Source organism: Melanostigma gelatinosum (genome assembly GCF_949748355.1).
Source record: "Melanostigma gelatinosum genome assembly, chromosome: 22".
NCBI classification, from domain to species: Eukaryota; Metazoa; Chordata; class Actinopteri; order Perciformes; family Zoarcidae; genus Melanostigma; species Melanostigma gelatinosum.
In genome coordinates this window covers 3,259,002-3,275,929 of record NC_136655.1, presented here as the reverse complement: position 1 = coordinate 3,275,929, position 16,928 = coordinate 3,259,002, and the positions used below count along the sequence as shown (strand labels likewise).

General features: G+C 44.7%; 2 protein-coding genes across 5 annotated transcripts; both read left to right on the top strand.

Moving 5' to 3' along the window:
* The first annotated feature begins 424 nt into the window (after positions 1 to 424).
* On the top strand, positions 425 to 14,824 carry fgd6 (FYVE, RhoGEF and PH domain containing 6). Of its 4 annotated transcripts, none has more exons than XM_079294668.1 (21): positions 425 to 631; positions 2,185 to 4,225; positions 6,448 to 6,559; positions 7,347 to 7,411; positions 7,490 to 7,520; positions 8,697 to 8,848; positions 9,038 to 9,194; positions 9,421 to 9,508; positions 10,068 to 10,118; positions 10,197 to 10,255; positions 10,340 to 10,411; positions 10,762 to 10,830; positions 10,958 to 11,041; positions 11,215 to 11,294; positions 11,404 to 11,506; positions 11,592 to 11,735; positions 11,822 to 11,924; positions 12,312 to 12,406; positions 12,507 to 12,635; positions 12,732 to 12,880; positions 13,222 to 14,824. In XM_079294668.1, exons 1-21 carry the CDS (start codon positions 622 to 624, stop codon positions 13,262 to 13,264), a joined length of 3,837 nt encoding a protein of 1,278 aa, XP_079150794.1. In that variant the 5' UTR covers positions 425 to 621; the 3' UTR covers positions 13,265 to 14,824. The 4 variants fall into 4 exon arrangements, with proteins under 4 accessions (XP_079150794.1, XP_079150793.1, XP_079150792.1 ...); XM_079294667.1 differs by having other exon boundaries at positions 7,344 to 7,411; XM_079294666.1 differs by having other exon boundaries at positions 2,185 to 4,249.
* Positions 14,825 to 15,142: 318 nt separating this feature from the next.
* ndufa12 (NADH:ubiquinone oxidoreductase subunit A12) lies at positions 15,143 to 16,253 on the top strand. The gene is made up of 4 exons (XM_079294070.1): positions 15,143 to 15,266; positions 15,377 to 15,462; positions 15,624 to 15,711; positions 15,995 to 16,253. The coding sequence occupies exons 1-4, from the start codon at positions 15,178 to 15,180 to the stop codon at positions 16,173 to 16,175; spliced, it is 444 nt and encodes a 147-aa protein (XP_079150196.1). The 5' UTR covers positions 15,143 to 15,177; the 3' UTR covers positions 16,176 to 16,253.
* The last annotated feature ends 675 nt before the right edge of the window (positions 16,254 to 16,928 follow it).

The following is a 16,928-nucleotide window of genomic DNA, read 5'->3' as shown; positions in this document are numbered from 1 at the left end:
TACCCATGATGCTCGTCGTTTGCTCGCGAGCAACTCACACGAACGAATGTTAGAGCGCCCCAAGTGGGCGCGAGGGGCAGTGGCGCAACCGTTCGGAAAAATCGAGTGTAAAGTTATCAAGAATCAGCCAGTGTGAAACCGGAAGTTCCCTTCAGAATAAATAATTCCAATTTATTTTAAACAGTTTGTTGTAAATGTGAATCACGGAATCGATCTGAATTACATTTATATTTACTTAAAACATACAACTGAACCTATATGTATGCTTAACTCCGTGCTTTACATCAGATTACAACAACCGCACCAGAAATTCTTCAACAATTATTTTTGTTTTGAAATGCATAAACGGAAGTGGATTGTTTTGTTGCGGCCTTCTTGATACTGTTGGGAAAAGCACCGTGGCTGAAAACCTTTTGGGGGAAAATGGGAAAAGTAACACGCGTAAATACTTTATCCGAGCATCCGCTGGCAAGATAAGGAGCGACAGCGATGGATTTGCATGTTTTCTCCCTGGAGCGGGTTTCAAACTGACTATGGTGTCGAAGAAGGAGAAAACGCAGATTTTCTCGCAATTCCATTGAAAGTAAATTTACTCATGGAGAAAGGAGCCAGTCGGGAGTCATGAGCACAGGTTTGTTTCCTTGTTCAACTTAAAGTTAGCTGTGCAAAATCTAAATACTTAAAGTGTAATTGTAGTCAAAAAACTATGCAACGTGAACGTTATAACGGACGATAAGCGTCAACCCTCTTTTTACGCAGCCACGCGTAATTACGCGTAGTTTTTTCTTAATAACACCTTTCAAAAAGATATAAAAGAAGGAGACATGCTCGATTGCAATTTAGAGTGCTTTCTAAAAAAAACTTCCATCATAACTCACAATGTAAAATGTCCCTTTCACGTTTGATATTAAAGCTACTGTCCCAGCTGGAGGGGGTTAAATCCTTTGTCTTAAAACATCTGTCCTGCTGTTGATGCAACAAGACTCGATAATAAGCTGCAGTGTTAGCTTCTGATATAAAACAGGTGACGTTTACCTGGATAAAGAGGTGTATCCTTAGAGAAATGGGATATGTGCAAAATAGTTATTGTTTGTGTTTCCGCGTCCAGATATCTGGCGTTACTTTTTACAGCGAGGCCAGACTCCGCTCTAAAATGTTCTAGTTGGTTGTTAAGTCGGTTTAAGTTGCATTATATCACCGAATATATAGTTAATGAACTTGCATGGCATCGTTAGCATACACTGGCAAATTCGGCCAACATATAAAGAGATATATGACTCAAATATTTGAGGCACGTTTTAGGTTTGATTCCCCTTGCTCGTCTCCGCCATCCGTGGTGAAGTTTAAAATCATTTTCTTTGGTGAACCAAAACAGAAGGTGTATGCCGAATTGAAAAGTGTCTATCAGTGATTGGTAAACCTGTTAATTACTGTTCAATAGCGTGGGTGTTTTTGGTTTTATAAGCCCAATGACTTGATACAGTTTGAGCAGAGTTTGGAGCTCTCTGCAGAGGCAGAGCAGCATGTCTGGGAGTCACAGCGGTTTCTGGTCGTTGGCCTTTTCGGAAACATCCGCTCGATGACTCCACTTCTCGTGTTGTCGGCCAGCCAAACGTTTCAGCCAGCAGAGCGGAAAATATCGCCTACAGTGTCAATTCACAGCTTGTTATTAATTTTTCAATTTCAACTTTATTTAACCAAATTAATCGGTAATTGTCTGTGTATCATCTACTTTCAACTAATTAAACATTAGTAAAGTACCAGAATGTACTTACAGTAAATATTGTACTAGTTGTAATACATACAATACAACATACTTATGTTTAACTACAATCTGACAACAATACATTGTGCATCTGCATGAAATAATCCAGATTTACTTTGTGTTTGTGTTCGTTCATCAGATTATTACTTTACAAAACGGTTGAGCAGATGTGGTAAAAGTTTCATAACTTATATAAATCCTCATTTCACACATTATTCCAACCTTCCGTCCTCCTGAACCTTCTGGAGACCTTTTGACCCGAGCTTTGAGCTTGCAGCTGTCTATGCGTTTACTGGAGGAGGTGTGGATGGAGCATGCTTTCATGTGATGTGACGATGCTGCATGATTCATTTAAAAGGAGTGTGAGTACATTGTTGTTTGACTTCTGTGTAAATATCCTCCCTCTTCTTTACATGCAGGTGTGAAGAAGCCTCCATTAGCTCCCAAACCTAAACTCCCTGCCACCACCAAACCCTCTCCCCCACCCATCGCCCCCAAACCAGGTCTTCTCTCCCAGTCTGCAGTCATCTCCCAACCCTCCCCTGCTACTCTCAAGAGGACTAAACCGGCTGTTGCCCCCAAACCCTGCATTCCCAAATCCACGGCCTCGTCTCCCCCCGTTTCACCCCCGCCACCCAAACCCAGTGAACCCTTTATCCTAACTCAGGAACGACAGGAAGCGTTAGGCGATAGCCTCTTACTTCTTAACTCCAAAAATGGGATTTTATCAGAGACAAACAAGCGTAACTCGGATTACATAATTCCCACCTGCTCCTGTGGGCTCCAGGATTGCTCCCAGTGCCAGCGTCTGGAAAACGGAAATACAACTGAGATTGGGAGCGATTTGCACAAGGAACCGTTGCAGAATGGGATTTCTACAGAAGGATTCACAGGGACGAGGCCACACGAGAGAGCAGAAAACCAAGAGGAGGGAGTTGCTGTAGAGAAGGGGGAAGGTGGAGGGATTAGCAAGAAGCCCAGGGACAAACCTCAAAGACAGAGACACCTGGATCGCGGATTGGTCAACAAAGAGGCACAGAGGACCGAGGAGCAGAACGCTCCAGAGACTGTCAAACATCAGGAAAGTGCTGTCGCTGAGCCTGATGTTTCAAAAGCGAATGGACAGACTGAGGCCCAAAACACAGATTTCACAGACTCTACCTGTGATGTTGCAGGCAGCATCATTGTCTCCCCATGTGTCACTCCTCATGAATCGTCTGCACAGTCCTTTCAGGTAGAATGCAGCGAAGCATCTCCTACCAGGTTACACCCTGATCTGCAGGTCCCCGCTGCCCCCAGCAAACCTCTCCCAGTCCCTCACCCACGCAAACCTAAAAAGCCAGCCCTGGTGAGGCAGGATGGCGTGGAGGGCAGTGCCCAGGATCAGGTGGCGGAGGAACAGAGACATGAGCTTGAGATGGGAGAGGATGAGGGGAAACTAGCTGGTCTGTCTCTCGGTTCGGACGCCGAGGAGCTCAAACGGGACACATGTGAAGACCCTTTACCCCAAAAAGACTCGGGTTTGGGAGATGACGAGACCAGCGCACCAGTCCCCCCTCCTCGGCAGACCTCCCTCTCCCCTCGCCTTCAAAGACCAGCCCGCATGCCCCCCTCTCTAAACAAAAACACCTCCCACTCCTTAGTCTTGCTCTCGCACGCGGACTCCAACAGCCACAAAAAAGGGGGCGCTGAGCACCGCGTGGACGAGGATGAAGAGGATGGGTACGGCGACTTTGAGCGCTACCCGATAACTCACAGCCTCCCCAAACAGATCAAACTCGGCTGTCATCCTCTTCTGGCGAACGCGAGGAAGGCCTTCTCTGCCGAGGATCAGCGGTCACCGAGGGCGCCACCTAGAAAACCTCAGAGACACAGCCTGCCGACGCCCCCTCCGCCCTCCATCTGCCCTCCTGCACCTCCACATGCGAACACCCCGATGAGGGAGCTGCCCCCGCCCCCTCAGGAGAAAACAGCCTGGCGGTTCGCGCGGCCCTGCGTGACCTTCTTCAGCCGGCAGATGCCCACCAGGAGCAGCGTGCCTCCAAAGAGCCGAGCTCCGGCGCTGGGGGGCAAGCAGAGGGCGCAGTCCTTCTCTGCAGCCGACCTGGCCACCCGGGCCGACTCCCAAAAGAGGAGCCTCTCTTTCAGGAAGCTGCTGGAGCTCCGGCTGTCTGTCAAGATGCTGCCAAAGCTGCTGGCCAAAGGAGGGCAGACCCTGGACTGTACCAGCGTGCACTCAAGCCCGGGGGGGAAAAGCCTGGAGCGGCCCAGTAGCTGCATAGTGGAGGCTGATGTTCGTGGAGAATACGTAGAGGAAGCGGTGGAGTATGAGAACGTTCCCCTGTACGAGGAGATCCCAGAGTACATGAACCTGCCGTTTCACAGTGCAAGGCCGGGCTGGTCACATGACCCCGACGGAGCAGACTCGGACATCTATGAAGTGCAGGATCCCTATCACAGGTGCCACGAGCATGAGTACGAGAGGTACAGTAGTAGTTTGTAAAGGGTCCAACGAATGATTCTTATTTTAAAATATATTACAGAAGAGAGATGAGTTTGGGAAGAGATAGGTGGTCGATACCTGGAACGTTGTGTGTGTGTGTGTGTGTGTGTGTCAGTGTGTGAGGTTCAGAGCCGCTCTACAACACTTGCAGCCACTCTGTAGTTTTGACCCGTAGCGTCAGTGTGGGAGCCGCCATGTGCAACTAGTTGCACAGGTGACATTAGTGGTTTGTGTTTACAAGTGTGTGAAAGTTGACCTTTGAAACAGGGGCATTGGGTTTGAATGGAGCATTGATGTGCAACAGGTCGGCCTGTTTTCCTGTGGGTTATTTTCGGTGGCCAGGGCAGGAAATGTCTGAGAATCGCAGAAATGCCACACAGCTCTCTGGAACAGGGAAAATAAACCTCCAGCAACCACCGGCCTCCTCCTCCTCCTCGGCCTGCACGCCCTCGCACTGCGTTTAGCCTCTTCCTAACCTCATCACTCCATTCTTCTCCTCCTGTGTCTCTGAAGTGAGCTCTGTTCTCATCCCAGTAAATTAACAAATAAGATATCTTTTTGTAGTCACGTCTCTGGCCATCTGGTGAATTTGAGTCCCATATTCACGCGACTCTTAGCTCTGTTTGTGGTCTCCACCATCTCCTTCAGGAAATATCTCTTTATATGTTAAATGCTCCACTTTGTTCATTTGCTCGTTGCTAACTTTCTCTGTTCACCGCTTAGTGCTGGGCAGGTAGCAGGTAGTGGAGAGTGGCTTCTTTAAAACCAAAACAAAGCTGAAAGATGCTAAAACGCTCTGTAGAGCGATGTAAGTTTGAGTGATACGTCTCTGGAAGGTTGTCGCTCCAACTAACCCGCTCACATAACAATTACAAAAATACAATCAGTTCAATAGAAAACATTGATTGGTGCTGCTTTAAGAAGCTAAAACTTTAGAATTTTGGCCTTTTGCTCTGCCAATGACAAACAAATATTCGATCGTCCGAATAAGTGAAAAGGGACACGGCCAACAAAGTGTAATGAGAAGCCGTTCCCATGATAAGTGCTGTGCTTCCTGTTCCCTCTGTCAGACGGTGGCGCTACAAGTGATGAAGTCGAGGCATCAAGCTGAGATGAACCTTGTTTCTTTATTCTGTGTGGTTTGCAGCCGAGTGGTTATCGGGGTGTTTCTGTTCGCCAGGGGAGAAGTGAGTGAATGTGTCGTGTTTCCCAGGCATCTGAGCCTGTTGACTTTATGTAAGTAGCCTCAGGCTGTAAACAAGTGGCGCTCTGTGCCGGATCCAGTGTGTTGGAATGCTCCACGATAGAGGAAGCATAAGAGAGGAAGAGTGAGTGTGTATTACTATTTAGGTAAAAGAAACTGTCCGGAGGCACGTAAGAAAAACAAGGAAGTGGAGAGAGCTACTGCTGATGAGCGTGAAAGGAAATGTGAGAATGTTTGGAGTCCCACCGTCTTTCCTTTTCTGATTTTTATTCCGAGCCATCACCCTTTTTTTGCCGAGCCTCTTTGCAGAGAGTTGTGTCGGGAAGAGAGACGGCAGGACGGGGCTGATGGAGGCGAAATCACAACACATTAACTCACCCTTCTTTCAAATCTGACGGCTTAATTGTACAGCAAAAGAGCCAAACATTTAGTGACACACAAACACATGTTGGTGCTTGTTCGCCTTGTGGGTAGAGCGGAGCCAGCAGCAGGGTTCATAAATGTCTCTTTGAAGAAAGACATGATGGATATAGACCCACCTAAAAACACAACAATATTAACACGGACCGGGCAGTATGGCTGACATCAATAAGACTATTAGATCACAATATCACATGATTATCTGAGCCAAAGAATTCGAAATAACAGGCTTTTTCTGCTGCATTAAAGCCCTACTTTTCTGTGTTTTATCTCACACAAGCGTTTTTATTCTAATTGTTATAGATTTCTATTGTACCAGACCTCTTAATGAGTTTCACACTCTTGTAATGACTCATGTGCTTCTTGTGAGTAATGATTAAGTCCAATTCATCATCAGGTCCCCCTCTTGCACAAAACTTTAATCTTTATTTATCCAGGGCGGGTTTTTTCTCAACTCACTCTTGTCCGCAGACCTTCCCTTAATCCCGAACACTTAATTCTGCTTCGTGTGTCATTTAATCTCCGTTTGTTGTGTTGAATGTCTGCTGTGTGCAGTGGCTGGCTGGGGCAGGACGTCCACTCTGAGGCGGAGGAGATCCACAGTTCAGATGAAGAGGACAACAGTTCCACCTCCAGCAAGGAGCACCTGGATGTGGCAGACCGACAGGTAGTCGTTCAGCCATTACACAGCAGCGACTATAAATTCATTCAGAAATGATAAAAAAACAAAAGAGAAACTTGGACGGAAAAATGACATCATGTAAAACTGGCAGAGCGTCTCATGTCACAGCTGAACTGTCGCTGCAGCCACTGGAGATTGTGTGCACGTTTGCTGCCAAGTGTGTTCGTCACAGCTCTCCAAAGGTCTGTGTGTGTGTGTGTGTGTGTGTGTGTGTGTGTGTGTGTGTGTGTGTGTGTGTGTGTGTGTGTGTGTGTGTGTGTGTGTGTGTGTGTGTGTGTGTGTGTGTGTGTGTGTGTGTGTGTGTGTTGAAAGGGGGGATGGTGAGCAAACACAGAAGGGCTACAGGTTCAGGAATAGCTCTCTCAATGAGCTGTTTCTTCCTCCTGTGTAACGCTCTCCGTGATACTGTCGGGGTGTCACAAACACAGGCTCCGATAGGACCAGTGGGACTTTTCAGTCAAGCTGGGGGGGGGGGGGGGGCCAAGGCCGCAGTCCAAGGCCGCAGTCCAAATGAAGTCATTGAAAGACCGCCCCATTACCATTCAACAACACACACCATCAGAAAGACACGGGGAGAGAGGGAGAAGGGTCGGCGCTCTACTTTCGGGTTGTTTTGAAGGCTGTAAACTCAACCCTGATGGTTTTGCAGAGCGAACCGGGATCCCAGTGATCATGGTGGTTCACAGCGGTGTGCTTGTCTCGAGGTCGGTCACCGTGTCTGTGGCGTGTCTGTGGCGTTGCTGAACTGTTTGTGTTTGTGCTCTTTCAGCAGGAGGATGAGATGAAGAGGAAGAAGGTGGTGCACATCGCCCAGGAGATTATGAGCTCCGAGAAAGTGTGAGTGCTTTTGGGGTGAACACTTAAAAACGTCCATATGTGTGTCGTCTAACGGATGTATTTCTGCTCATGTTTCAGATTTGTGGATGTCCTGAAGCTGCTTCACATAGTAAGTGTCTTATTTATCCAAGAGTTGCATCAAAGGAACAGGGAAGAAGAGTGCCCAACATAATAAATCTCAGTGTATGTTTTTGTTACCCTCGCCGACGCTGTGATTGTTTTGAATGGTGTTCAAAGCTTCTTCCCTGGGATGAATATCAATTAATGAGGTCTTGGCCGGTGTTGTGTTTGCTCAAGATCTTGAGTATTGCAAACAAGTTAAGTATATAAGTAAAGTATTTAAAAGGACACTTTAGTCCTGTGTCATGGGGTTATTTGTGAGTTTCCCCGTGTATAATGTAACAAAATGACAACTTCTATTTGGAATGTTATCATTATCTCTACAGCACAGTATTTCAGAAGGGACTTTTACTGCACTGAAAAGAGATATTTTGTCGATGTAGTTGGCAGTGATGGATTATATATTTAAAAACAGACTTGTCAGGGTTCCTTGAGTCTGCAGTGTTTGCTTTGCTGAAAGATAAATGAAGCTAAATGCTGCATGTTCCTGTGTTTTGAATGACGGCTAACAGGAACCATGTGACTGGATGAGGTCAGCTTTTTAGGGGAAGTGAATGGAGAATGTTTTGCTGTACACACGGACATCTAATGTCAGTACTATTCATGTATTCGAGCACATTTTAATGTCTTTTGTTGGTAACGTTTGACGGGGAAGCGTGTGTTTATGTATATCTCAAAGACGGACTCTGTAGTCGGTCTGAATCCCGGTTGAGAGGGGTCGAGGGTCCACCTGTTTGGCCGCCTCAGACGTGGCTTTGGAGAAACCCACAGCGGGATTAGTAGAAAACGTCGCCCCGTGGCTGGCTGGGGGGGGGGGGGATGCGTCCAAGAAAAGAGGTCAGATCGCATTCTCCTCTCTCTGCGGACGGCACAGCAGCTGCTTCCTCAGGCCACAGAGACGACCTCCAGACACACACAGACCTTAGATTATCGTGTGTGTGTGTGTGTGTTGTGTTGAGTGTGAGTGTCGTGTGTGTGTGAGAGAGAGAGAGAAATAAAATGGGGATTCTGCGTGGCCTCCTTGCTTCCTTCCAGGTGGATGTGTGTGTTGGCACGCTGGACAAAGTCAAGAATGCTGAGTCAGCTGTGTGCGTGCGTGTGCGTGTGCGTGTGCATGTGCGTGTGTGTGATAATGATGCAGAATCCACCCTCTGTGTCTCTGCAGGACTTTCGAGATGCTGTTGCAAAGGCCACCCGTCAGAATGGGAAGCCGGTGGTGGAGGAGCGGATCCTCAGTCAGATCCTGTACTACCTTCCACAACTCTACCAGCTCAACAGAGACCTGCTGAGGGAGCTGGAGGAGCGAGTGGCACACTGGTAAACACACATAGAGAAGAACAACAGCTCCCATAATGCACTGGGGGATGTTGCTACTGATTTAGTGACTTATGATGTATTAGGAAATAAATGAACACAACAGCTGGATTTCCTTTTCATCGACTACCTTTATCCTGGATGACTCGGTCCACTGACTGAAGGGAACTCTTTGTGTGTGTCTGGTTACAGGAGCGATCACCAGAGACTGTCGGACATCTTCGTCCAGAAGGGTCCTTACCTGAAGATGTACTCCACCTACATCCGCCAGTTTGACAACAACGTTGCTCTGTTGGACGAGCAGTGCAGGAAGAACGCAGCGTTCGCCGCTGTTGTCAGAGAGTTTGAGGTAAAGCTGCAAATACAGTTTTGTATTTGCTTTTATTGGGAATTATTACAGAGAACGTTGTAATGTTTTTCTTATTGATATAACACTTCACTGTAACTAACATTTAAAGATGAAGTGATACAGCTCAGCTTCAGTCCAGAAGTGCTGCTGTCAGAAGCAGCCATGGAAACACACTACGCGTGTCTCTCACAGTAAACTGGACAGCTGCGTGTTTGTTTTGTCCCAGATGAGTCCCAGATGTGCCAGTCTGGCTCTGAAACACTACCTGCTGAAACCAGTGCAGAGGATCCCTCAGTACCAGCTGCTGCTCACAGGTACAAACACACACTCGCTGTTGACTGACGGTCAAAGGGTTTCCTGAGTGACGGCGCTCCTTTATTGACAGCACCTGAATGAACCTTCTTTGTTTTGGTACCGTACTGGCACCCAGTGGACAGTAACAGCAATAAACACCTGAGGAGCTTCAACATAAGGGATCAATTCTGCAGAACAGATTTTAAATATTCAAAATAACTGAACTGCACACTGAAAATAAGGAATTTCACATTTTATATCGTCAGAGAAGGAGAAAAGGAAAGTTTGTAATATCTGTTTTCATCTAGATCTAGAGCAGATATTGATGTTTCTTCTCCAGCATATTCTGCACAATGTATACATTTAAAAAATGTATTACAAAACATGTATTGCATGTACTTTATGTGCTTTTTTTTAGGACATGAGGTGTTTTCTCAAACATATACTTATCAAAGTGATCCGGGTGTTATTTTAAACGTAATAAAATAACTTGTTGGATCTTGCAAATTGCCGCGGGCAGACAGCCTCTCCTTTTGCCTTTGCTGCTAGTTTCAAAACAAATGGAAACTTCTTTTCCAGATTATCTGAAGAACCTTCCAGAAGACTCAGAGGACTATAAAGACACACAAGGTGAGATGAAGAACTGAACTCCCCCTCAGTGTCCATCATTTGCTAAAAACTGATGTTTTATCTTTGCTCTCCATGCAGCGGCCCTCAGCATAGTGAAAGAAGTGGCCAACCACGCCAACGATATCATGAAACAAGGGGTGAGATCTTATTCCACACACGGCTGCACGTCACGTCTACTTCAGCCTCGTGCTTCTCCTCACACCTCTGATGCTGTTTCACAGGATAACTTTCAGAAGCTGATGCAGATTCAGTACAGCCTCAACGGTCACCATGAGATCGTGCAGCCAGGCCGGGTAAGTCTCAAAGCGGTTGCTAACTTCTTTCACAAACCAAAGTTCAGATTCCAGTACAAATACGACTGCTCCACAGCAGTGCTCCACACATCGGAAGACGTTAAATTTCCTCCTCGTTTTAATCGTCTTTCAGTTTCTTGCTGATCATTTTTTGCAGCGTCATTATTCATGCTGCAGGTTCTCTGTGAATCAGAACTCATGTGTGGTTTAAGTCTGTATGACTGATGATATCACATCACGCTGCTCTGTGCTTCTGTTTCGCGTATCGATTGAGTCTTAAAAAGTCGTCGTTCAGCCACTGGATTCCACCGACTGCAGGTGTTTTCTAAATGCGGCCCGTTTATTTTCAGGTGTTTCTGAAGGAGGGCACTCTAATGAAGCTGTCCAGGAAAGTCATGCAGCCTCGCATGTTCTTTCTGGTGAGCGATAATTAAATCCAGTTTACGTTATGCTGTTATTCTGCCTTCAAAATATATATATATATTTTTTTTAAATATATTATCTGTGTGTTTTTCTGAAGTTTTCTTGTGTTCGTGCTTCCCTCAGTTCAATGATGCTCTCATGTACACCACTCCGGTCCAGTCTGGCCAGTATAAACTCAACAGTGTCCTCTCTCTGGCTGGGATGAAGGTTAGAGACACACTGTGATGGTCCTCTTTACTTTTAGAGCTTCACCTCTTCCTGTTTTCTTCACGTACACTGAAACACATGAGGCTGAGTTTGCAGCAGCAGTTTGAACGTTGCTCATCTGAAATGGTGCACAATCCCTGGTGGTTATCTGTTATTTCTGGTGTGTCTTTCAGGTGAGTAAACCGAGTCAGGAGGCCTATCAGAACGAGCTGAACATTGAGAGCGTTGAACGCTCTTTCATCCTGTCTGCCAGGTCAGTCTTAACATCCGACAGTCACATGAAATATATCGTACAATGAGCTGTAAACATCTACACGTTGAATTGATTGTTCTGTTGCTGAGAGTTCTGGTGTATCTTGCAGCTCAGCTACAGAGAGAGACGAGTGGCTGGAGGCCATCGCCAAGGCCATAGACGACTACACGAAGAAGAAAATAACCTTCATATCAAGTCGAAGTCAGGAGGAGGTGAAACTAAACATCTGTGCGTGTGTTCATGTTATAAATTCACCCTGAATGTGTCCACGTTAACCCCCAATCTCTCTCGACCCAGGCGGAGGGCGTTGTCGACACCGGGGCCCCGTTGGGTTCAAAGGCTCCCATCTGGATCCCGGACCTGAGGGCCACCATGTGCATGATCTGCACCTGTGAGTTCACCCTCACCTGGAGGAGGCATCACTGTCGCGCCTGTGGAAGGGTCTGTACCACTACGACTACCGCTGCTCTTACAAAACATCGTTGAATGAACCCCCTTCTCATCGCAGTTACACGTGTGTCTGACAGGTGGTGTGTCAGGCGTGCTCTGCCAATAAGTACTACCTGGAGTACTTGAAGAACCAGCCGGCGCGAGTGTGTGATCACTGCTTTGCCAAACTGCAGGAGAATAGTAAGTAAACGTGGACACATACACCGTCCTGCTGCCACAAATACTCACCAGAGCAATAAATGTGGATTGATCCGCCGCTGAAAATAGTCCCTAAAAAATGCAATATTTGCTCCTGTTTGAGTAACGTTAGATAAAAGCTACAGTGGCCATCTGTTTTAGGAAATGATTTAGCCTTTTTAAAGATGAATATGTATCTGTGAGCTGTTTTTAACGATTTAAAAACACATTGTTGGTTTTGGTCTTTCATGGGATTTGTTGACAGATTGACAATAACAAAAATACAGAATATAATCAGACTGGTCCTTTAAGATAATGTAGATTATTTACTTGTGGTAAAAATATGTGGTTTTGATCTATTATATTGACTTTATTCCCCCCATTTTTTAGGTGACCGCTGTGCTTCAACATCAGTTTCTCCGATCAAATCTGGAGCTTTCTCCTTCTCTAGGAAACAGAAGAAGATTCCTGCTGCACTAAAAGAGGCAAGGAACATAAGTTAACACGATATACGTGTCATTTATTTTGCATTATTTACGTATCAAGTTTGCGAAGTGTTTTATTTTGTTCATGCTGTTTTTCCAGGTGTCCGCCAACACTGAGAACTCCTCCATGAGCGGCTACTTAAACAGGTCAAAAGGCTACAAGAAGCAGTGGAAGAGGCTGTGGTTTGTCATTAAGAACAAAGTCCTGTACACATACGCTGCCAGCGAGGTACGCACACTGTGTGCTTTTGTTGCTCTCCTGAACTATGTGTTGCTTTTTGTTTTTTTTACCTTTTTGCTTGAGTAATTATTTCTCCCTTTTTAGGACGTTGCAGCGCTGGAGAGTCAGCCTTTGCTCGGTTTTTTCCTGAGGGAGGAGAAGAACGGTCCGGCCCAGAAGCTGCAGTTTAAGCTGTATCACAAAAATACGCTGTTTCACATCTTTAAAGCCGACGACATCCCCACCGCTCAGAGGTAATTGAATTAAAATGGCAGACAGTGCCTTACAGTTGGTGTCCCGTAAGGCTTCAGTCTGCGCTGATTTGGCGACACACCCGTATTGATTGAGCAGCTATTTTGTCCGAAATACAGCAGAAAGCTAGCTGTTGATATTGTGTAAAGAAAAAGAAACAGTGAAGCTGAATTACATGCTGCCCTGTTTACTGTCAATCCACAGTGCATTTAAATGTATATCCTAAACGGGAATGGCGGACTCCGCCACTGACAATGAGAACTACCACATAGAGATCATTACTATGTATTCCGTATGCTATACAGTGGTAGCTAAGTTCCCTGTTTTGTGTTTTTGTCTTTAGATGGATCGAAGCCTTCCAAGAGGCGATGATTCTTGAGCAGTAATATCAGCTTTACAGCAGTGAAGTCACATGGCAGCCCCGGAGCCAGTTGATCGACAACTCACGACCCCTGATCGATCTCAGGTCAGCGGTCACCAGCTCAGGAAGGACTCCGGATGGACTGTTTACTTCAAACAGAAACCCACTGCAAAAGAAACACACACTGCTTATCCCTCACAGAACTCTAAAACAGGAAATGAAGTCTGTGGAAGTGAGACAGAACAGTTGTCGGGAATATTTAAAGTTCTTGGATATCCGAGGAAGTCTTGGAATTACTTTTAACTGCAAACGGATGAAGGAATTACTTTTTGTGTGAAACAAAATATACAAAACTGTCCGCCTTCTTTTGATCAGGTTGATATTTGCTTGTTTAAAACCTACTGTGTCATATCTGTGTCAAAAAATACACACACATTGTTAAATTTTCAAACTCACCTGAATTATAAATGCGAAGTATCGCCGATGTCTGTTCAAGAGTTTAACCGTGTAACTAGGTGGGATTTTACTGTGAAAATCCGGCTTCCGCAGAGAAACAGGAAGTTGATGTTCTGCTCTTTTAGTTGATCTCTCTGGTTAAGAGATTTTACTCCTGGGTTTTTCAATTTAACATACAAAACATTTAAATGATGGGTTGAAGAAACAACGTCCTGGAGAAAACTGGAAATGTCATGAATAATGTAGATATTTTTCAATTCGTTTTTAAAATGTGTTTTGCCTGTTAAGCCACATTAGAAATGGTTAATGGGTAAAACTGCGTATAAGGACATGAAAGAGCAGCATTGACCTTTTTTTGTATCAAAGCCAACAGCTAATATTTATAAAATAGGAAGATTTATTGTTTTAAAAGCACAGGCTGCCGCTTATTTTGGGAGTCAGGGTTTGTTAGGAAATACGTTTCCATGAGTTATTCTTTTAAATTTAAAAGAAAACTTCTTACAGAAGAAGGGGATTTTTTTTAAGAACGTGGAAAGTATGCACAAACTATATTTCTAAGGAAATGCTCAAAAGAAAGAAAACATTTTGGATTTTGATGCTTGTTTATGCAGACGTTGTGCCTTATATCTCCTGTTTTGAGATGAATTGCAATAATATAGGTGCTGTCTGACATTCTTCACTAAATAAGGACAATTTAAGCATCCAGTTTGCATGACTACTCACTTTCTAGCCAGGGTACTGGAGGTTTGTAGTTTTTAAAAACAGTCATTTATCAGGTCTGTTTCCTCTTGGTTAGGTTGCTGTATGTTGCACTTCCCAGTTATGGCAACTTTTACAGTGGGAGAACCCCAAATCCTGCTTTTTATAGTGAAGGAATACAACGGTTAATTCTGTCAGCAGACCTCTTCGGCTGCTGTCATACGATTTCATGTGTGCCTCTCGTTCAGATGTGTGTTGGTGAGGTATAAATCTGCTAGTCGGGAGCTACCCAGCATGCATTTCTTCATGATTGTACATTAACCGTGACCATGTGTAAACATCTACTCTGTCAGAGAGTCTTCTATAAACAATGATTCTAAACTGTCAGGCAACAGTTTTTAATTAAATAAATATGAAATATATATATATATATCGTGTTCATTTCCTGTTTCTTTACTTCAAAGGATGAAAAGCAGTGAGCTGTGTTCAAACCACTGTCACTATAGAGAGATAGATAGATAGATAGATAGATAGCTGTAGGTATATATATATATATATATATATGTAGGTGGGTACATAGGTCGGTAGGTAGATCTTATCTCTGGAACTGTCAGTGAATCCATCTTCAACTGGACTTTGATCCATTTATGTTATACAAGTACTGTTACGGTTCACATACTTGTGTATCTACATGTGGAACTAATGTCCACAAGCGTGTTGGTGCTACTCGGACTTTTATTTGTTCCGCACAACAGTCCGTCTCGATAACTCTTCCGTCGCAAGATGGCGGAGTATGCGAACATCGTCCGAAGGGCTTTGGGACAAATAGGAGGTCATGGTGGAGTTCGGGGTTTTTTCCTTCAATTATTCCGGTCAGTTTAATTTAATGTATTGTATTGTCTTCATTAAACCGCTGTTGATGTGTTATTAGATGTGTATTGTCTTGGGACTGTCTACCTGACTGTCATTATTCCGTTGGCAGGGTGAACGATGTGAAGACAGGAGCCCTGGTTGGTTTGGATAAATATGGAAATAAATACTTTGAGGACAAAAAGAACTACTTCTTTGGTGAGTCGAGTATCCCCAAATGTGCATGATTTCAACCAGTCACTAGCAGGACGTTTACACTAAACATAATGTTGTTGTCGGGAGTATTTAGCACAGGATGTTCAGATAACACTTGTTAGATTGGATTAATAAACTCTTGTTTGTTTCCTAAATGTGTTCAGGACGTCACCGCTGGGTGATCTACACCACAGAGATGAACGGAAAGAACACCTTGTGGCAGGTGGACGCCAGCATGGTTCCAGCTGAATGGTACGACCTGCAGTTTGGTATAGAATCAGTACAACAATGACCATTTGGGCTAAAACTCTAAATTATTTCTTTGGCAATATTTGGCACGTCTGCTATCTACCTTAAACATGTAAAAAAATATGCAGTTTGTAGTCTACTGTACTGTTTTGGCAAGTTAAACATTATTTACATGTTTTCACCTCCTGCAGAAATGTAACCGTCAACAAAAACCACCACAAAATGAATAAAAATAAGGAATTAGTTTGTTATTTAAGACAGCTATACCTTTGTGTTCACTCTTCAGGCATCGCTGGCTGCACTGCATGACAGACGACCCCCCCACCACACATCCACCAGAGCCCAAGAAGTTCCTGGCTGAGGTCCACCAGTTCAACGTGAGTGGCAGCTCACAGCAGTACGTGCCCTTCCCCACCACCAGCAAGAAGATCCACGAGTGGGTTCCACCCACAGCCGGAGCTCAGTGAACTCTGACTGCATATTTGTAAATTATGGTATCCTGCAACTGCATCCAACATGTCCTGAATAAAATCTCTATACAGACAGTTATGATGGGAGTGGCAGTTCTTACAATAAACCTCAGAGGTTCGTCGTGTAAATATCGAACCGTACTTTTGGTAAAAGCGTGAGCAAGTACGCCTATTGCATCTGTCCCAATGATAGGTACTTTAGGGGTGTTATTGTCCGACACGTATATTTATCATAAGGTGTGTGTGTGGAAATGTAACGTTAGCTCCGGGAAATCTGAAACGGACCCTGATCATGCCGATAAACCTAATTACTTCTCCATTAATTAGCCTGATTTTCTTCCTCTGATGGCTGGGCTTTTACACTTAGCAAATGTTGTCTCCACCAAGCTTTACTTATATATGACAAGTGTAGAGCCAGAGTCCCACTCTACTGATGTATGTACACCCCAGAAAAAACATTTCAGTTTATACTTTGGTGCCTCTGGTGGAATATCATCTGTGAGCCGGGTCACAGCAGGCTTCGCACTGAAAAACATGTCTTTGGTTTTCCACATTAACGACAGAATGTCGTCGATATCCTTGATGTTTCTGGTCTAACCATAGGGACAGTCAAGACTGTATTTTGTATATAATATATGATCTATTCAATTCAGTCTAAAGTTTTGCATTCAGTGAGTTTCACATTCTTTTTAAGTACAAAAAGTACCGAAAGAAAACCGTGTTTCATATGTGAAGTATGTGTCAAGTGTG

Coding starts and splice junctions, on each gene's coding strand:
- ndufa12 (XM_079294070.1), top strand. CDS start 15,178: ATGGCGGAGTATGCGAACATCGTCCGAAGGGCTTTGGGACAAATAGGA. Junction 15,267..15,376: donor TTTTTCCTTCAATTATTCCG/GTCAGTTTAATT, acceptor TTCCGTTGGCAG/GGTGAACGATGTGAAGACAG. Junction 15,712..15,994: donor AGCATGGTTCCAGCTGAATG/GTACGACCTGCA, acceptor TTCACTCTTCAG/GCATCGCTGGCTGCACTGCA.
- fgd6 (XM_079294665.1), top strand. Junction 10,256..10,339: donor ACGATATCATGAAACAAGGG/GTGAGATCTTAT, acceptor GCTGTTTCACAG/GATAACTTTCAGAAGCTGAT. Junction 12,636..12,731: donor ACACATACGCTGCCAGCGAG/GTACGCACACTG, acceptor CTCCCTTTTTAG/GACGTTGCAGCGCTGGAGAG.